Below are 21,660 nucleotides of genomic sequence, written 5' to 3'. Positions count from 1 at the left end.
GACACAAGGCAGAGAATAGGCTGGCAAGTGGTCTGGTGCACAGTGCTGGCTGGCCACTCAGTGCAAGAACTGGGGAGGAGGAGATGCACCCTCAGTCCCTGCTGCCCTCTGCAGCCCCTTAGGCCAAGTCATAACCTGGCTAGCAGGAAAGTTAGAATGGGGCAACAACTCGGAGGCCCTTGACTCCCACTTGGCAGCTGGGTGGTGGCAAGGGGGGTGGGGGAGGAGGGGTGGAAGTGGAAAAGATTTTGTGATAGAGCTAATCCCCGGATAATCTTAATCCGCCCCTCCTTGCTGTCAGGAAGCTCTTGCAAAAGCCAAGGAAAATGTTCACTCCCCTTTGCCATATGCAGAATCAGGTGCTTTCCAGCCCCAAGGTAAAAATAAATAAAGAATAATTGGAAAGAAGGCTGTTTCTGCCTCTGGCTCACTGTAGCCTCAAACTGATCAGCACGGGCAGGGAGAACAGCCCATGTTATGTCACTTCCATCCCCTGTGCGACTGACACACACTTGTCAGCTTGTTTTATGACAGCAGCGTCCTGCTCACATTCCTGCCTTGCCTCCAAATGCTCTCATTCCAAAGGAAGCAATCCCCCTGCTTCCCCCCCCCCCGCACTTAATAGCTCCCTCCCCGCCCCTGCCCCCTCAGGCGGGAGTGACTTCCGAAATCACTTTGAATTGGTTTCAAGTGCTAGCGCTCAGGGGAGGCTACATGGCCCCTAAACTTGGCGAGGCTGGAAGGTTTTAGAGTAAATTGTTGTTTTGCTGCAAACGGCTTATGAAAGATAGAAGGTCAAATAAAGGAGGTTCAGAGCCTCTCTTCTAGCTGATCTGTTCTCCACAGGCAAACTCTTCCTCGCTCTCCTCTCCACATGTGCCTTTCATCTTCTTACTTATATGCTTCCTAGAGAAAGGGAAAAATATGATTCTCCCCGAAACTTTCCCCTCTTCCTGGAACCCATCTTTTTTTAGGCTCTGAACTGTTCTTCCAAGCACTTCGTCTGCTCCAGCTTCCAACTAATAATAGTCATATTTTTACTTGGTGCTTCTCATCTGCAGATCTCCAACATAGGCAAGAGCTGTTCTCCCCATTGCACAGATAGGGAAACTGAGCAGCAGAGAGGTGAGTTGCCCAAGGTCATAGAGTGAGCCAGTGGCAGAGCTGGGAATAACCCTCACTTGAAGTTCCAATCCAGAGCCCTCACTGCTGGACCACAATGCCTGATTCTGTAACTGCTGAAATACTGTGCTTGAGGCTGTTCTCAAAGATTCTGGGTCATGACCTGAAGCAGGAGTGGCAAAAATCAGCCTAGAAAAACCTGTTTTCTTTCCTAAAAAGTGGCAGCACTTCAAAAAGTTTGTGTGATGTAAAGTACAATATTTTTAAAAATAGTTGCAGCCTCCACAGTGCCATAGTGTGCATGAATTTTCATGCCCTTCTTCTGGGAGCAGGATAAACGTTTAACAGAAACTGGCAGGGGGGTTTTCAATCTCCAAAGAAGAACCAGGGGCCAACCAGACTAGTGAGCTAATAAGATTGACAGCCCTCTGCCAGTTCTACAGTCATCGTGACTGATGGCTCATTGTTTGGAATGGTTGTATGTTAAGATCTCTCTGTGTAAGATTTTTAGATCTACTTGACAGAGCGTCTGCCGAATGTAGCTTTAATGTGATGAGATGTTCATCCCACACTTGCCCTGAAAGGGTTAATGTAGACTGAGAAGGGGGCTATATAACACAACAGGCCACAGCAGAGGGGAATCGGGTGGGTAAGTAATCCGTGGACTGAGTGAGGGAGCCCAGTTGAGGGGGAAAGACCTGGGATGGGACTATGAAGACAGGATATTGGGGGTGGGGGTGGGGGGAGGTGGACTGCTGGGAAAGCTGCAGTCCCTCCCTGAGAGAAGGGAGGAGGGATGACACGCTGCAGAGACATGTAGTCTGCAGTTATTTCCTGGGTGGAGGGAGTGTTGAAACTGGCAGACCCAGAGAGAGGGGAGCAGTGCCAGAGGGTAAGGTAAGGGCTCAGGGAAAGGCAGTAAAGTTCAGGAGGAAACAGACCTTGACTGCTGGCTAGAGGGTCCCTGAGCCAGACCTGGAATAGAGGTGGGGCCTGGGTTCCCCTGCCAGCCACTGAGGGAGTGGTGCCATACAGCAGTGAATGGGAAGACTTTGGTATCCCACAAGGGGAAAACGTGAATAGTGACCTGGCCGAAGGGCCGTGTCACAAAGAGGAGGCTGCAGCTCATAAAGCGAGAGAGATGGAGAGACAGTGTGGAACGGTGGGAAGGGGTGTTGACTTCCTGAGCTATTCCCCAGAGTGACCAGAAGGAGGTGCCATCCTAGCGGTGAGGGGAGCACCCTGTCACATGGAATCTTCGGACTGTTCTTTTTCCCTTTTCTGGCTATGACCGTATGGTCAATTTGGTGGTCCTGAAAATAGAGATGTGATTAGACTTGTCTCAATCAGGGCTGAGTTGTTGTAGTAGTTTCTCCCCATACCCCCCATCCTTACCTGAATCTCTCCATCAGCTGTAGTCCTAAGCAGAGGCTCCCAATTGTGCTAAATCACGTGAACACAATGCACTGAAAATATGTAAAATTCCCTGCTGGGGAGCAGTGGACAGCTCAGGGAATTAGTTAAGAGTGGAAACACAAGGACTGAAACAGCATGAGTGAGTGGGCCCAAGCAACCAAAACTCTTCCACAGTAAAGACCTTCCCAGTAACACTCAGCAGCTTCCTCAAGTAATATAGTGAATGAGAATCCAAAGAGAATAAATTACCCCCTGCAACCAGCTCATCAAAGTGAGCCAGGTCTGGGAATAGTTTGCTACTTCTCCTGAATCTTTTTATTCCCCTCCCACCCTGCCTTCAAATCAACTTTCCTCAGATCCCCAGGCCTCTTCAAGTCCAGGCCTCTCTTGTATGTGCCCACTGAGCTCCTTAACTGCGTGCAGTGGCTCAGATATGCTCCAGAAGGTACAAGTGCATCCCCTGATTGTAACTGAGAGCAGCAAAGCCTTCTGGGAATCATTTATGTGCTGTTTCAGGTGGGCTGCAGGGAATGAATGGGGAAATAAACTGTTTTGGGAGGTCTGGGTACTGCTGGGAGGCAGGAGCAGAGATAAAATACAACTGTTAATGCCCCTTTATGCTTTCCCGGGAAGTGTTTCTCTCTATGTGAATCTGAGCAAACTCAAGCCTTGATATGGGGAGATAGGGGGAAACTCCATGGTGTCCCCCATGTACCTGATACTGCATGGAAGAAACCTTAAAAAGGAATTGTCATTGTGGTGAACAGTTGACCCAGTGATCAGTGTCCTCCTTCATCACTGTGACAGCAGGATGTAAAGAAATAAAATAGCCCCTAAGGCTAATATTAAACCTGCAAAGCACATTAGGTCTCCTTATACTACCCAGATACCTTTCACACAGGGCCAGCTCTAGGCACCAGCAAACCAAGCACGTGCTTGGTGCGGCACATTTTCAGGGGCCGCATTCCAGCCAGCCTCTTTTTTTTTGCTTCGGGCGGCAAAAGCCTAGAGCCAGCCCTGGCAGCAGCAGCGCGTCGTGCACGGGGGGCGCCCTGGGGCCACTGCGGTTCGCGCCATGGGGGAGCAGCGCCCACACCTTGTGGCTGAGCCGGGCAGGCTCTGAGCGGGGGACACTCGGGCTGGGGGCTGCCCCACGGGGCACAGGGAGCCGCCTGCAGATGCCGCAGGGCGGTCACCCTCCAGCGCCGCAGCTGGGGCTGGGCGAAGCGGCCCAAGCTGCCCAGGGACTGCGGCAGGACGGCCAGAAGCAGCAGCAGCAGTGGGGCCATAGAGGGCAGGGTGCTGCCGTGCGGGGCCCGAATCCCGCTCTCCGGGGCTCCGCTCCCTCTGGGGCTACCCTGCCCCGGCTCCTCAGCCCCTTGTCAGGGTGGTCCCCCAGCTCTGCCCTCCCGGATCCTAGCCAGTCCTGGAGGCGGGAGCACTGGCTGGAGGGACCTTGGGCTGAGGCCCAGCCCGGGAGCCTTGCTGCTTATCCCGACCCTGCCAGCGCCGGACCGGCTGGAGGGGAGGCGGGAGCGGACGGAGTCAGCACTAGTCGCGGGGAGCCCAGGGCTGGGGTGGCAGGGGGTGTGGGTGGGGTGGGGTGGGGTAGGGGGGAGCCCAGGGCTGGGGTGGCAGGGGGTGTGGGTGGGGTGGAGTAGGGGGGAGAGCCCAGCGCTGGGGTGGCAAGGGGTGCGGGTGGGGGAGGGTACTGGTGGGGGAGTGGTGAGAGCCCAGGGCTGGGGTGGGGGGCAGCCAAAAAATTTTTTGCTTGGGGTGGCAAAAAAACTAGAGCCGGCCCTGCTTTCACAGGTAGTTCTGGGGCTGGTTGAGGATCTAGAGATCTTAGGAATCAGTTGCTGGTTTTCCCCTTATGCTCAGGCAATAGTCTAGCCTTGGGTTTCTTTCTGTTTTCATAATGTATGTCAAAGGAGTTAGGAACTTGGACATTTTAAATCATGGAGTTTGATGGGAGCTGGTATACAGTTTGTCATCAAAAACATTTTGGCTGGAATCTGGTCCTTGCTAGTTCCTTCTGTACCCCAGGGGTTCTGTGGCATTTTTACCTAGCAATGAGTTAGGTAATGGGGCCCATGCACAGGTAAATGTAGCAATCATTATGAACTCCTACAGCAGGCATACAGTCTTGGATGTTACGGCCTGTTTTGAGAGAGAGGTCGTCAACCAGGCCACCAGAGTTATAATCCCACACAATTTAAATAAGATGTCATGGCATCTTTAACTGTCACCCAGACAGTAAACAGAGCTGGGTTTCACGTTGGACTACTAACAGGTATGACACAAGATGACGCTTCAGGTTCCCCCCCACCCCCTGTGCTACATTTTATAGGAATTTTGTGGGGGGAAGCCGAGAACGACTGCATAATATGAAATAACCCTCCCCCAAATGATGTGGAATAAACCCCCACCCTCCTCTCTTAAATGTACAGGTTCCTCCCTTGAGTCAGGCAGAGAATGCCCAAGTCTGGGGCTCAGTAATTGCCTCTTGCCCTGAGGACAAAACTCTTTGAACTGTTTGTAACTTCAGCTACTAATGTCATCCTTGCTTGTTCATTCATCTGGAGCAATTACTGTAGCTTTCTTGAGGATTATTTTTCAGGCAAAGTGTTGACATTTTCGCCCAGTTGGGTGGCAAGCATAATCTGAGGTGGTAATTTTTGGGCTTCAGATGTCTAAAGAAAGGAATGCCCTGAGGTTAATGAGGTGTTGGAAGACATCAGCGCTAAGTCTAATATTACAGTTTCTAGCTTTCCTGTTAAATTAGAAAGCCTGATCACCTGTACATACATAAGTTTATATTCTAGCTGAGTGACAACCCAGCCCTGTGAGGGGAAAAATTAAGAAGACACTTGTTAGGGAAGATGCTTCTGCCATTCACTATCCACATCACCCCATCTTGTCCCAGCTCAAATCCATGTGTCTGCTGCTATAACTAATCCTAGTGAAATAGGAAACACTATTTCACTAGGAGGGTGGTGAAGCACTGGAATGCGTTACCTAGGGAGGTGGTGGAGTCTCCTTCCTTGGAGGTTTTTAAGGCCCGGCTTGACAAAGCCCTGGCTGGGATGATTTAGTTGGGAATTGGTCCTGCTTTGAGCAGGGGGTTGGACTAGATGACCTCTTGAGGTCCCTTCCAACCCTGATGTTCTATGATTCCCAAGGACTAACAGCATGCCTTACCAAAGAAATAAGACAAGGCTGGGACCCTTTTTCCTGTAGCCTATTGGTTTGAATCCAGGATTTCCCACAAATTTTCTGTGTTTATTGGACAGAGCACAGATTTTGGCCTTTGTGAAATTGGCTGCCACCAGGTATTTGTTTAAATCCCAGTCGTTATTAAGCAGTCTCCGAACAGTGGCACTGGAATAGGCTTTGTTCCCAAGTGGATAAACTCTGAGATTCAAGTTTGAGTAGTTTAACCTGATGAGAGACTTGCACCACTGCCTTGTAAAGCAGCTTAATTGAGTTAGTATCAGAGTCACGATACAGGTGTTTAAACATATATTTTAAGACAGATGGTCATGAACCTTTACTAGCTCAGGTGTGAAGTCTACCCTTACCAGGACGGTACTGAGCAATCATATTATATTTTATTCTCTCTTATTTAGTTAAAAACAAAAAACATTGTTTTTGGTTTTTTTGGAAAAGATTGCCAAGAATGACTAGATATTTTTTAAAAAGCATTTTAAAGGTGCTCAGAGAAAATACAGAAGATGACCTGAACAATAAAGCAATTGTCTGTATTGGGCCATTAGGGATTATGCATAGAAGCTGGAAATTGCCATTTGTATTCCATCACAAATTGGGGCCACGTTGTGCTAGGCACTGTACGTACACATAAAAAGAGCCTGTCTTGAAGAGCTTACAGTCTAAATAGGCCAGGCAGACAGAGTGGGAGAAAGAGAGTGTTACTGTTCCCATTTTACAGATGGGAACTGTATGCAGATGGACAACTGCAATGAGTTGCATTTTACAGATGGAGATGTCTAGAGTTTTAATAGTAAATATTAAAAAAAAAAAACACCCCCCCATCCCACCCCAAGAGTATGAGGAGATCTAACCCTCTTGCTTCAGGACAGAAGCCAACCACTGGCTAATGGGGGGGGAGGGGGAGGGTCAGGAGTAAACTTTCCCTAAGGGAAGGTTATCTTATAACTGCCTAGTGTGGGGTTTCTTGCAGCTTCCTTTAAAGTGGCTGGAACTGGCCACCATCAGAGACTGGATGCTAGACTAGATGGATCAGTATGAAACTTTGGTATGCAAGAGACACAGAGGGCCTTCTAGAAGCAATTCAGGAGGAGAAATGACTCTTTGACATGACTTACGCATCAAACAGAGCATTCCAGAAGCAGTGGGATCAGGGGAAATAATTACTTTGATGTTCACTGTATCCAATAAAGATGCTTCTTCCTCTTTTGTAAATTAAAAAGCTCAATGGGGTCTGTATTTAAATGGCCAGTAAGTAATTTATTTTCTAGCTAGGAGCTAGCGCCCCATAGCTCTGGAACCCTATGTGGCTGGTTCTTCAGGGCACTGCATGTAGCTCTTGTAGTCCATGCCTTAAGACAGGGTTTCTCAAACTGGGGTCCGTGAGGGTACTCCAGAGGGTACTCCAGAGGGTCTGCGAGTCATGTCCGGGGCCGCTGGCCCCACTGATCAACTTCTCCCCTCCCTCCCAGTGCCGCCTGCACACAGGGCCGTAGCAACAAAGAACGTGGTCTCCTCCGAACGGTGGCCCCCTCCGAACATATGTCCGGGCGGGGACCCTTACAATGCAGAAACTGGAATGCGGTATTTATTTTGCCACTTTTAGGGGCCCCCTTCCTTGCGGAGCCCCCTCCGGTCGGAGGGTACGGAGGGCGCTCACTACGCCTCTGCCTGCACACCATGGAACAGCTGTTCTGCGGTGTGCAGGAAGCGCTGGGAGGGAGGGGGAAGAGCGAGGATGAGGCATGCTCGGGGGAGGAGGTGGAAAGAGGAGGGGCAGTGGAAGAGGTGGGGTGGGACCTTGGGGGAAGAGGTGGAGTGGTGGCAGGGCCTCGCACTGAGCAAGGGCCTTGAGGGTCCGTGAAAATTTTTATATTAAAATGGGGGTCCTCAGGTTGCTAAAGTTTGAGAACCTCTGCCTTAAGAGTTAACCTGTTTTTAATCTATAAATGGCAACACTGCATGTTGGGTTACCCCTTCTGGGGTATGGACAAAGATTTTTATTATCCATATAGGTACAAAGAGTAGCTTAATTAACTTTGGTCTCTTGTCTCCATTGTAAAGCACTGTAGCTGGCAGTGCCTCTGAAGCTTTTACAGACACCCTCCCCTGTCATGTCTAAGGCGTTCTTTTGAACAAGTCACTACATTTGAATTGGAGGAAAATTAATAATGTTGCTATCAAAACTTGGAAGAAGCCTTCAGACTCAGGAAGTGCAGAAGTTCAGGAGTGCAGCAATTAGCACAGCAATTCAAAAGTGCAGCAATTAGTGGCTAATTATTGCTACATATTTCAACATTAATGAGACATAAATACAGAGGAAATATTCGTCTTTATTTATATCTCCCACATTCAGGTTGTTTGGCAGCTTTCTTCTTTTGGGGGGTTTGCCTGGAGCAAGAAATATTTCTCCTTTGCGCCTTCTGCTGGGGGGAATGAAGAAAAATGCCTCCAAGAGTAGCCCGAGTGGGTTGAAATATTAGGCCAACACAACTGAACCTCACAACTGAATGTATTTCTCACATCAAAGGCCTTGAGAATGCACCGGAAACATTTTAGAATTTGTATTGTTTGGCAAGTCTGACCAAGTGCTTTAATCCTGGGTGTTTGTATGTGTGTGTTAATTCCAGTTGGTCATTCCTAGATGTTTATAGACGTTCCAATAGCAGATTCGCATCTTACCAATCATCCCCACTTTTTTCATCTCTTAGCATTTTGGGTAGCCATCACTCAGTCTTTTCTAACTGATTAGCCAGATTGTGGATCCCTTACTCATCCACAGGGACCAGGATTGCACAGTCTAGCCTGTTTGAAGAAAAGGAGTCTGTGCAGGAACATTGCTGATTCAGAAAAGAGAGACCTGATGTTGTCAGGCCTGTGCTTCTAGGACATTCTTCCCTGCATTACCTCAGTAAATACTAAGGAATTTTCAAATGTGTTTTGGTGGTTGTGGAGAGAGAGAGAAAACTCTAAGCAGCCAAGAAAAATGGTTCAATAGAGTTCGGACTAGTTACTTCTCATGGATGTTGCATGTGCAAAATATGAGCCTTGGATTTGAGGGCATTGTGTGATGAAGTGGTTACAGAGAAGGCATTTGGAAGTTCCTGGGTTTTAGTTCTCTGTTGTGTGGCACTGAACAGGGCCTTTCATATTCTTGTATCTCAGTCAACTCAGCTCTAACAATGGTCATGAAATGATCATGAGGCTCTCCTAGGTCTTCTCCTTTAAAACCAAATCTTGCATCAGGGTTGAGCTTTCTTGAGGAAATATAAAAGATTTTAGGGCAGGGTGGGAAAGTTTATTCTATTTTTTCCCATAATAAATTCCAATATGGCAATCTTAGTGCACATACTAAAGCTGTGGTTCTTCATGTCATTAAACTGAGATTTCTGCTTTATGAGTTGCATTGTGTAGGAGAAATTTCACCATCCTATGTTCCCAACAGTGATGCAATCATCCACTTCCTCTGAATTATAGGTATTATTAATAATATTTTACAGTGCAGATGCTGTGTTGTATTGAAGCATCAGATGTTGGTGCTACTTTTTCAGCAGATACTTGAACGCATTCCACATGTGACTGCTTTAGTTTTTTGAGGTAGACAACATTAAACCTAGATAATTGTGTCAATGTAGATAAGCACAGCCACCTTAAGTGTGACATATAATTATCTTGTCTCGGTCCTCACTCATCATCAACCCGGATTTGAATTAGCGCAAAGGCAGTGGAGCCTCTGAACTGGTTTCATACCAGATGTGGAATTTGTGCTGCAGTGGAATTTTGGTAGTGTTTTAGAGACAGTCCACTATGTCACTGTGTGCAGCTACAATCCATGACACACATTTTGTTGAGGACTAAAAAAGGACTCAACTTCCTGGCAGTCTTCATGGCTTGAACATCATTGATAAGAAAGCTGTGGCTTGGCTTGACCGGATTGCATACGCCAAATAATAAGCACACCCACACGTAAGTACACAAACATATATATATATATATATATATTCAATGAAAAAACTTTATTAAGCTGGGGTTAATTGTAAGACCATATTGATTGATAAAGGGAAGAAAACTTTAAGGGAAGGCATGACATTTTCAATCACAGTGAAACTTAAAAGAAAAAGTTGTAAAGTCTGGAAATGGACAATTGTGGCCTCCTCCCCGCAAAAACCTTAACTCTCCTTCTTAATCCATACCCACCTTCAATGCAAATTGGAGATATTTACACCTTAGCTCATATTGTCATTGATGAAGATATGTGCTGCTACTATACTGTCCTGTATAGGACAGTGTACTTGTGTGCAACACTCTTCAACTATATATGTGGCATTCATAATTGCATACAGTCTTCTTGGTCAGCACCCATTGACAAGAGCAGCATCAATATCTTAGGCTTACTTTTAATATACATACCAAACACCTGTCCTGATTCACAGCCCAGGATACTAATGGCTTTATTTATAGAGTTGTTGCAGTTCTCTGCCCCTCTGAAAATCAAACCATCAAGCTCTCTATTAATCTAAAGAGTGAGCACAAAAGGTTTTTGCTAAGTAATTTCTCCCTGTTTTCTGATTAATCAGACCGTGACAATTTGGGTTGCTAAACCTGAAAGGCCAAATGTTCAGTACCTTCTACATAAAAATTGCATGTGAGTTTACTGTGGATAGTTGTGGTCCTCCTGTAAGCAAATTACCTGTTACCCTTCTAGCGGGTCACATGCATACCTAGATACTGCAGTTGCACGTGCAATTGTAGTAAGGGCAAGAGTTGCCATTTTGGATATATTTTTGTACATGTTCTTGTGCATGAGCAAGGATGGTATTTTTGCCACTTAAGTCTCTCTCTATAGGCCATTCTCTGAAGGGAGCCAAAGACTTCTGGTTCTAGGCTCTTGATGCTGATCTTGATCATGTGTATGGAGGAACTTATCCCACCCCATGAGATATACTTTAAAGAAGGACATTATGAAGGGGGAATAGATAATGGACTGGGGAGGCAAAGGACAATAGCTCTATACAAGGAGTAGTTTATAATTATGAGCATTGCAGTGAGTGAAAGAGATACACGGATAAGTGAGGTCTGAAAGCTTTCATAAATACTGTGGGGAAAAAATGTGTATTCTTGTTTCTGAAACTGATTTCAGTGCACTCCCCTCCCTCTCTCCCCCACTCCCAATTCAGCACTACAGTCTATGGAGCGTACTTGTGTCAATTTCATTATTACATTAATTTAACATGATTAGTAACAAATCAGGCTAAAAGAATCATAAACTTGCACTGCTGGTTTTGGAACAGATGGTTCCTGAGTAGCAGAACATCCCATAGTCATGTTTGTTCAGGAACAAAGTGTGTCATTGAAAACATTCAAGTAATGGCAGGAACCTTGGAGGTAACGCCCATTTCTGGGAAGGATAGTGGTGTCTCTTGGCAGTGTTAAAAGTAAAGCGGAAAAAATAGATTATAATATCTAATTAGCGGACACTGCAGGCCTTGTCTTGATGTTTTCAGAAGGTACAGTACATTTAAACAAAAATGAATTTGTGTACTCTGGTTCTACTACAGTCCACCTGGCAGCTAGAACACACGGACAGAGCCAGGAATCAGATGCAGAGATGTTCTGCCTTGAGTGCAGGGGACTGGACTAGAAGACCTCTTCAGGTCCCTTCTAGTCCTATGATTCTATGTATCGGCAGGAAGTTAGCCTGTTACAGCAATTCAAAAGTTTTGTATGCAAACCACAAAATCCATTTTGCTGTTTTAGAAATATGCTAAATATTAATAATTTTTTGCAATTTTAAGCTGGAAGAGCGCAGATGAGCTGTCTCTTATTAGAAATTCCCCCCCAAATAAGAGGATAACAGGAAGGGGGGAAAGGTAGAAGAACAGAAAGGTAAAAGAATGGGAGAGGAGGAGAAGGAAGGGGGGCAAAGAAGGGAAAGGAGTGCGACATCTTGGATTTCCATTAACTAGGATTTAATCAATGGTTTCTAAAAAGTTAGACCAAAACTTTTTCAAATTTGTCAGAGGTTCCTCTTCCAAATGTTAGATGAGTTGTCTTAATGCAATTAGTGAACATGTAGTTCCACAATTTGTAATGATTTGTAATATAAACAATTAAAATAAACTCTATTTTTCCAACCTTTTAATCTACCAGGAGCACTTGTCCCTAGTGACCTAGAGTCATTAAATAAACTATTTTAACCATTAAAAAAATGTAGGCATCTAGTGTATCCTTTAATATTAATTAAATAGAGCTGAAGTCTTTACAGTTGTGAGTGTTAAGAAGGGTAGGGAAGTGTGCTAAAAAGTGAATGGGAATCTTAAGGGTTATGGACCACGTAGATGTGTTTACTATCCAGAACGTCAGGCAGGACAAAGGAGAAAAGACACTTCGGGTGAAAATCGCCTTAGTCTATGCTCTGTCCGGACTATAGTGAATCTCAGCCTGCCTGAATTTTTGGAATTACAGGCTATTTTGCAACATTAGAACAAATCTTTCTGTTTATTTAACTTATTCCCCAGTGTAGGTACCAATTCTCTAGGGGCTCTGTGTGTTGAACTCTTATTAACTCTCAATGACAGCTCTGCTCAGAGAGAAGCTACAATACAACAGGAAGGAAGGGGGTTGATTCATATGCACAGTCCTTAAGCTATACTCCTAGCAAAGAAACTCACTGATGCACCATATCCCTGAATCTGCTTGCATGGATTCAGTGGGAGCAAGATTGAATCATAGAAATATAGTAGTGATACTAGCCATAGCAATGGCAGAGACTAGGGGTTTATCTACACTTAAAATGCTACAGCAGCACAGAGTTCTCCCATCAGCATAGGTAATCCACCTCCCTGAGAGATGTTAGCTAGGTTGACAGAATTCTTCTGTCAACCTAGCAGTGCCTATATAGGGACTTAGATCATTTAACTATAACGCTCAGAGGTGTAGATTTTTCACACCCCTGACTGACGTAATCAAATCAACCTAATTTTCTAGTTTAGGAGAGTGAACTGGATTCTGTTTCTTCCTGTGCTATTATAAATGGTGATGTGTATTATGTTCCAGTCAAGTTACAGCTATGCAAACCAAGTCAATGAGTTTACACTGGCGTCAATGAAGGGAGAATGCGATCAGCAGAGCTTTCATTCTTAGTGATAATACATGAAAAGGGAAGAACCCAGTTTGACTGTCAACTCCCAGGCTGAGGCCTTGGCTACACTTGCAGATGTACAGCTCTGTGAGTTAAACCTGACTTCGTGCAGCTGAGTAGGGAAAGCGCTGCAGTCTGTCCACACTGACAACTGCCCAGAGCACTATCGTGGCCACATTTGCGGCAATTGCAGCGCTATTGGGAGCGGTGCATTATGGGCAGCTATCCCACAGAGCACCTTTTCCCATTCTGGTGCCATGGGTTGTGGGAAGGGGGCGTGAGTGCGGGGGATTCTGGGTCCTGTCCCAATGCCCTGTGATGCATCACTTCGCATCCCAGAAATCCCTTTGTTTCCGTCCACCTTTGGCGCCATCTTTCAACGGTTTCTGTGCAGCGCAATTTGTCTGCGGGAAATGGAGTCCGAACTGCTGAGGCGTATGCTGACGAGTCTCGCCAGCACGTCACTTTTGCCTGTCAAACTATTCCTTAAGAGCCAAAGTGGCAGTGAGGGTGAGGAGTCCGATGATGCTATCGAGCCGCGTAACACGTACGACACGAAATTGCTTGTGGCATTCACGGACATGCTTAGCACCGTGGAACGCCGCTTTTGGGCTCGGGAAACAAGCACCGAGTGGTGGGATCACATCGTCATGGAAGTCTGGGATGACGAGCAGTGGCTGCAGAACTTTTGGATGAGAAAAGCCACTTTCATGGGACTGTGTGAGGAGCTTGCCCCCACCCTGCGGCGCAAGGACACGAGATTGAGAGCTGTCCTGCCAGTGGAGAAGCGGGTGGCTATTGCAATCTGGAAGCTGGCAACTCCAGACAGCTATCGGTCGGTCGCAAACCAGTTTGGAGTGGGAAAGTCGATAGTTGGAATCGTGTTGATGCAAGTTTGCAAGGCCATTAATCGCATCCGACTCAGAAGAACCGTGACTCTGGGTAATGTGCAGGAAAATAGTGGATGGCTTTGCACAAATGGGGTTCCCTAACTGTGGAGGGGTGATAGATGGGACGCACATTCCTATTCTGGCACCACCCCACCTAGGATCCGAGTACGTTAATCGGAAGGGGTATTTCTCTATGGTTCTCCAGGTGCTTGTGGATCACCGTGGGTGTTTCATTGACATTAACACAGGCTGGCCCGGAAAGGTGCATGACGCACGCATCTTTCAGAACACTTGGCTGTTCAGGAAGATGCAGGCCGGGACTTTTTTCCCAGAGCGGAAGATCACGGTAGAGGAAGTTGAAATGCCCATTGTGATCCTTGGAGATCCCGCTTACCTGTTAATGCCGTGGCTCATGAAACCCTACACAGGGAGCCTTGACAGCAGCAAGGAACGGTTCAACTACAGGCTGAGCCGGTGCCGAATGACTGTGGAGTGTGCCTTTGGCCGTTTAAAGGCCCACTGGCAATCTTTGTATGGGAAGCTGGACTTGGCCGAAAACAGCATCCCCGCAGTTATATCCGTGTGCTGTGCCCTCCATAATATTTGTGAAGAGAAGGGTGAAAGCTTCACTCAGGCATGGACCTCCGAGGTTCAACACCTGGAGGCTGAATTTGCACAGCCAGAGAGCAGGGCTATTACAGGGGCCCAGCGCGGGGCTGCAAGGATTAGGGATGCCTTGAGGGAGCAAATTTGAGGCTGAAAACCAGCAGTGATATCTGGTGCCCTGCACAGGAGTGAAGTGCAGTAGTTCCAATCTTTAGGAATCAGTGTCTGCTTAGCAGACAAGCAGACTTGCAGTGCCTGTTTATTTCCTGGGCTAAGGAGTCTTTTACTTTATGCAATAATAAAGAATGTTTTCAAAGCCAAAGAATCCATTTATTGAAAAGAAACAAGAGGGTGGAGTGGGGAACAGTACAATCACAGATTCGCGTATGTCCTGTCTGGTGTGCTGTGCAGTGAGTGCTGCACTTCAGGACAGCTATACTGCATGGTGATGGGGGTTGAGTGCAGAGGGTAAGGGTCGTGGTTTTCAGGGCTGGGTGGTGAAGATACTGGTGTTGGAGGCAGCAGGTGGCGTGAAGAACACGGAAGTTGGGGAAAGTGGGTTGGAGGTGACAGTGGGGCACAACGGAAAGAGTTTGGGGACAAGGGCTGTGGGGGGGATGGCGTTTGCATTTTCGGTACTGCTCCTCTTTCTGCACGGCTACCAGCTCCTGGATAGCATCTGCTTGGCGCTCCAGGATGCTTATGAGCCTATCAGTGCTTTGCTGCCGGTGCACGGTGCTTTGCCGCCGGTGCGCTGCGTTTTCCTGGCGGATCCTGCTTTCTCTCTCCCTCCAGTCCTGTGCTTTCTCATTCTCTTTAATAGATTGCCGCATCACTTCTTGCAGCATGTCTTCTTTGCTTTTTCACGGTCTCTTCCTGAGTCTTTGCAGTCTCTGAGCAGGCGATAAGAGGGACGTCTGAGGTCTCAAGGTTGATGCAGCTGTATAGGCAAAATGCAACATTTAACAGAGGCAGCATTGTTTATACCAGACAGAGTAATGATTCCCGCCGCACTTAAGGAGTAGAAAACACACAGGGTCTACACAATAGCATAATTTTCCCATCCGAAACAGAGCACACATATCCCTGGGGAGCCTCAAAATGGTGAGTAAGGGGGACTGATTGTTTCAGGGCTGCACTGTCCTCTGGGTTTCTGTGCCTTGGGGAGAGCCAACAGCTTCAGGGGGCACCTACACTGAACACTGTCCCAACATTTTCCACAGGAGTTCGTCCTGAATGATATCTCGCTGCTGAGGGTGACCTAGGAAGCAAGGGAGGGTCTTCTACTGCAACGCGGCTTCCACCCTGGCCCATATGCAGCTTGTCTGTGTGCACAATGGTTCCCCCGCCCTTCGCGGCACAGTGGCGCGGACACATTAGCCTGGCTGGGACAAGGACCACGGTGGCTCTCCAGATAAACCTGCGCAAGCGCATTGCACACATTCTGGATGAGACATTCGAGGAGATTACCGAGGCCGATTATTGCAGTGTGATAAACCATATCAATGCACTATTCCGCATTTAGGCATGCATGCCTAACCCTCCTCTCCCAAAGAGCCTGCACCGAAAAAATTCCTTCCCGAAAAAAAAAACGCTTACCGGGAACCTGCTCTTCTGTTCTCCACCAAGTACCGGCCGCTGCGACTGGCTACCTTCCTCCTGGCTTGAGAAGAGCTCCTGGCTGCATGGCTCCAGGGATTCTCGGGTGTCTCCATCCGGCCCACCACCATCACTCCCGTTCTCCTCCTCCTCCTCCTCCTCTTCCTCCCCCTTCCCCCCACACCGGCTCTGAAGTGTCCATGGTGGTACTCGGAGTGGAGGTGGGGTTAACCCCAAGTATTGCATCCAGCTCTTTGTAGAATCGGCAGGTTGCAGGGGGAGCACCCGAGCAGCCGTTTGCGTCGCGGGCTTTGCGGTAGGCACTCCGCAGCTCCTTCACTTTAATCCTGCACTGCAGGGCGTCCCGGTCATGGCCCCTTTCCATCATGTCCTTTGATACCTTCCCGAAGGTATCGTAATTCCTACGGCTGGAGTGCAGCTGGGACTGTACAGCTTCCTCCCCCCAAACACTGATGAGGTCCAGCAACTCACCATTGCTCCATGCTGGGGCTCGCTTGGCGCGTGGAGGCATGGTCACCTGGAAAGATTCGCTGATAGCACTCCACACCACGCCGGGCTGAGCAAACAGGAAGGGGATTTTTAAAATTCCCGGGGAATGTAAAGGGTGGGTCACATGGTTGGTTACCTGAGGCCAGGGCAGTAGAGTTTGAACTGATGACCAGAGTGGCCAGATCAGGCATTGTGGGATACTGCCAAATAATTCTGGAGGCCATTCACAGCGCAATACTCGCTATTCCTCTCGGAGAGGTGGAGTACATGCAGTACTGCAACCACAGAGATACAGCGCTGCAAATGCCTTGCCAGTGTGGACGGGGAGTGAGTTACAGCGCTGGGGGAGCCTTTACAGTACTGTAACTCGCAAGTGTAGCCAAGGCCCGAGTTTGCAGGGCTGTCAGGTAGAAAATAACTCCTTTATTAGTAAACTCAGCACATACGGTGATATGGAACTCACTGAAGTCCCATGGTGCCATTTTTACAGTGTCACAATTCTGCTATTCAGAGTGGAACTACGCTTTCAAATAGAAAATTAGCTTTGGGAGCAAAATAAAAATGATGAATTGTTTTACAGTAATATACAGGATGGACTTGATTTACATCAAATTGATTTAAATCCTGATTTAAATCACTAGTCAGGAAGACTCGATTTAATCATGGATTTCTACTTAAAAGTGCATTCTTGTTGGTTGTTATAACTTTAATACATATTCTTCACAACTCAGGGATAGATGTAGGTTTCATTTTTAGAAGGTACACTATACATTTTTTAAGTGATTTATTTTGAAAACTTTTCAGATTAGTTTTACAGCTATATCAGAAAATGTATGATTGTTTGGTTATTTCATTTACCAAAGGTAACTGAAGCAGATATTTATGAAGTCACTGGGAAGTGAACTATCTCCAGTTCAACAGGTTAATCATTAATATTTGGAGGATTTTCTTGCCATGTTGTATTAGGAGGAGAACATCACCAGACAGACATTTAAACTGTTTTATTTAACTAAAACAACAATGTTATATATTCTTGATTTTTTTTCGTCAACAGCAAACATAATATTTTAACAAAACAAGCTTATGAATTTTCGAATTTAGTTAAACATTCAAGTTTTTTAAAATCAGGTTTGTTTTTGTTAAAATTGTTTTTAACTAAAATAGTGAAATGAAACATTTTAAAAAAAATTAAATCAACTATGTGAGCTAGGTCAACATGAGAAACTTAAAATATTGGCTTCTGAAGCTAACTTAGTCGTCTTCACCTTCTTTTTCCTGTTTGTTCATAATCTGGAAAAGAAAAACAAGCTTTCCTGCTTTTTCAGGTCCCAAACGATTTCTCAGTTTGGAATGAATTAGTCCAAAGGAAGAAAATATTCTATCTATACTGGCAGAAGAAGCTACTGCTGTTTAAAGTGAGATTATCACTTTAACAGTCTCTAAATCCAAGTGCTTAAGTGACTTCCACCAATTCACTGGTGTGACTTTCTTTAAACATCAGCAGCAAACATATTTCTTGAATGGTTCTTATTCCCAAACTGGGTCTCTTTTACGGCCTGCTTCCATTATAGGTTTTCCCTTCTAGTGAGAGAATGGTATGGTAGATCTCAAATCAATGAAGGCTACACTCAGAAAGACCTCCAGACTTCTGGAATATGCTCCTCAGACAGTTTCACTTTTGTTTCTACTGCCTGTCCCTCCCTTCTCACATTTATCTCCATACTTCTTCTCCTTGTCCAGATCTATTCCACCCCCAACGATCTTCTATTCATTGAACTTTTTGAAACTTTGCACTTTTAGAGAGAGGTAAGGGATTGACTCTGTGTACACAAATTTGCAGAGGGACAATAGGGTTGAGGTCTGTTATTTCTCACCTCTATATATTATTTATTTATTTTTAAAACATTTCTGCTGTTAACAAGTATGTTATCTCCGGAGACACAAATCCACAGTTTGAGAACTGCAAAACTAAGCATCTCTGATGGTATCCTCTAGACTGAGCATTGAGTCCCATTGGGTAGATAGAAAGATTACCTTAAATAATCTATACAGAAGCCCCTGGAACTCCTTAAAATTGGGTCCCTAATCCATGAACTATTGGAACTCATTTACAAAACTTTTCTTAAACATTACGTGAATATATTGTCTCATACTATAGAATTAGAATTTATAATCCCTATTTCCTGATGAGATATCTTTGAGCTATAATGTATCTTAAAACTATCTTTAGATAGGTTTTTTCCTCAAAAAGTATTTTATCAAAAAATCCGATTTAAATAAAAACATTCCAATTTTTTTTTTAAATCATTGATTTTTACCCATGCTGGTAATATAGTTCCATGACTACTTCCCTTTCCCCCATGATCTTTCTCCCAGACTTTCTTGTCAAAATCATACCCCTCTTTATCCCATCTGCATCCTTCTTGAGATAACATTAACTGGCTTTGACTGCCTATAATTCATATTATTGAACTCTTTATAATGTCTACCGAGTCACTTAATAATTAATACAAATTACATATGAAGGATATTAACAAGAAATATAGTAATATTAGTAGTGTTTGATTGGCTTAGATGTCTAGTTTTCAAGAGTATGGGTCGTGGTTAGTTGAGCTGTACACAATTAGGATAGGTGCAGAATTCTGCTTTCAGTTGATAAATTGAATACTGATGCAGTTTTAAATTTTTTGAAGTGTATATTAGATACTGTCTAGATTACATTAAAATACCTATATATTCTAGGGAAGTTTTACTTTTATGGAAATATAAAACATGCACCTGTTCTCTCTAGGTGTGATTGATTTAGAGTTCTAGTAAGCCATGCATTTAGGGCAGTAACATTCCTGTGTTGTCCCTTTGAAACACGAGTTTATGTATATTCTTTGGAGTCCTTTTGCATTTTTCAGTGCACACATTTTGCCTCAGATGTGCCTCACATGTGCTTTCTGTTGCGCAGGTCTGACAATGGAGACCCGTCAACAAGAATGCATTGGAGAGACAACCTGCCCATTGCTCTACAAGTGTTTTCCTCACCTCCACGTTAAACTTGGTTAGTGCAAAATTAAATAGCTCTATTTTATTTTTAAGGTGTTTAGATTTAAAATTCCTGGATCTAAAATTAAGCTCTTTGTCACACTGCCCAGTGAAAGAGAGAGAGAAGGAATAGAAGTTGGTATTTAAGACTCAGGGTCATTTTATGGCACCCTGGATACTTCTCTTAATCAGCGGACACGGGCAGAGGAAGGAAAAGGATGGCCTTTTGGCCATAGTGAGTCCGCGGTCCCAGTTTGCAGCTTCCATTCTTCTTTAAACCAATGAACCAGTTCTTATCTGCATGCTTCTTAGACGTGTACGTGTTGTAATGATTTTCTTCCACTCTTTCCAAGAACAAGCATTCCTCACCCGGTAACAGCTGAAAAAGAGTTCCAAATATCCACGGTGAGAGCGAATGGCATAAGCATGCCCCTAAGTGCATAAGCATGCCCCTAAGTGCAGTGATCTAGACTCAGTTAGACTTGAGGAGTCGTAGTTTGCCGTGAGGCTCTACCCAAACCCCCCCTTTAAGACCATTGGTTTTTGAATCTGACTCCATTCTATTAATACAATGTTCATTTGAAACAGGCACTTTCCTAAAATTGGTGGAAGCTCGTGCTAAGTAGGTTTCCTTGGCTAAGCTAACTTCTCTACAGTAACTTGTTCATGGCACCTGCCTTTCAATCAGCTACAAGTGAGCTGTGACACTATCCTGTCTGCAATCAGTTTCTTTGTCAAAGAACCCCGCCGCCTCCTGAGCAGCTACACATCCTGGGCCCAGTTCATCTGTGGTGCAGTTCCATTGAAATCAGTGCAATTGGTCCACTCTTTCTGCAGCTGCCAAATAGCTAGCGATGGCTGTGGAATTATATCAGTAAGCTGCTTTCATGAGCACTCACCAGCTCTGAGACACTGTGACAGAATGCAGGGGAGTTTTGACCTGCTCCTTTTCCGACCTGGGCCGGTTCATCCCTCCTTAGGCAACCTGGTGACCCCAAGCTTCCCAGGGATCACTATATTGATGCCGAATTTAGTGCGGACACCTGATTGGCATAGCCTACTGCAGTCCAGAACTCCTGAGTTCAAGTGATCCGCTGGCCTCAGCCTCCCAAGTAGCTGGGATTACAGGTGGGCGCCAGTGAGCCTTCACTTTGATCACTTAGGGCATGTCTACACTTAAGATGCCCTATGTTAGCAGCCATGTTTTCAGTGTGGAGCAGGGAGCTGAGATCTTGGGGAGGGCTGCTGGGCTCCCAGCGGGGAGATCCATGCCTGGAGCCTGGTGTGGCCGCCCCATTCCCAGCAGGGAGCCAAGGAGCCTGGTGTGGCTGCCCCATTCCCGGAGAGAAGCCCGGGGAGGGCAGCTGGGCTCCAAGCAGGGAGATTTGTGCCCGGAGTCCAATTAGCTGCCATGCTCCCAGTGGGGAGCTAGGAGCCTGGGTGGGAGCCCAGATCAGAGTGGGAAGCTGTGACCCCGGGGGGCAGCAGGACTCCCTGTGGGGAGCCCAGGGGTCAGCCTGAGCCAGGAGCCTGGGTGGCAGCCCGGCTTCGAGTGGAGCCCGGCTAGCACCCAGGCTGGCGAGCCAGGAGGCAGCTTTTGCTGGAGCCGTGAAATTGACAAGAATGACAGCCAACAAATATAAGTAACAGTGTCTACAGGGACACTGTGTCACCGTAACTGCACTGACATAAGCCCTACACCTCTCCTGGAGGTGGAGTTGTTATGCCTGTGTAGTAGGGCACTTACATCGGTGGGAGCAAGGCTGTAGTGTGTACACTGACATAATGAGTTCGACGTAAGCTGCCGTATGTCGACCTAACACTGTAGTGTAGACCATGCCTTAGAAGCTAATTAGTTCTCCAGGAAAAGCTGATTAGGATTAATGAACTCAGTTGGCCATCAGTCCAGGAATGATCAGAGGCACAGGAAGGAAGTGCAATGGGAGAGAAGAGCGAGGGGAGAAGGGAGGAACAGGGCTACCTGGGGCCTAGTTACAGAGAGTCTCAGAGTCAGGAGACCTCTGCTCCTTTCAGGAGAGAGCCTAAAGCTTGGCAAACACTGTAAATAGGTGGGAGCACGGGGGACCCTGGTGATACTGGTGAAGGGGACTTGAA

At 46.2% G+C, this 21,660-nt stretch overlaps 2 protein-coding genes across 5 annotated transcripts in view; one reads left to right on the top strand and one right to left on the bottom strand.

Annotated features, from left to right (window-relative positions):
- ARHGAP26 (Rho GTPase activating protein 26) overlaps positions 1-21,660 on the top strand; it is a 597,030-nt gene that overhangs the window by 146,466 nt on the left and 428,904 nt on the right. The gene's annotated exons all lie outside the window — the stretch shown is intronic.
- Positions 17,499-21,660, bottom strand: part of FGF1 (fibroblast growth factor 1) — a 64,467-nt gene continuing 60,305 nt past the window's right edge. For 2 of the 3 annotated variants that reach the window (XM_005302848.4, XM_065554975.1), the window contains one exon: positions 17,499-19,924. In XM_005302848.4, coding sequence (XP_005302905.2) covers positions 19,730-19,924 — 195 coding nt within the window. In that variant the 3' untranslated portion in view covers positions 17,499-19,729. The remainder of the gene's footprint in view (positions 19,925-21,660) is intronic. The other variant, XR_256484.4, reaches the window with a different exon arrangement.

The sequence above is a fragment of the Chrysemys picta genome, chromosome 8, assembly GCF_011386835.1.
Source record: "Chrysemys picta bellii isolate R12L10 chromosome 8, ASM1138683v2, whole genome shotgun sequence".
Classification (NCBI taxonomy): Eukaryota; Metazoa; Chordata; order Testudines; family Emydidae; genus Chrysemys; species Chrysemys picta.
The sequence above is the reverse complement of the archived record's forward strand: the minus strand, read 5'-3'. Positions and strand labels throughout refer to the sequence as shown.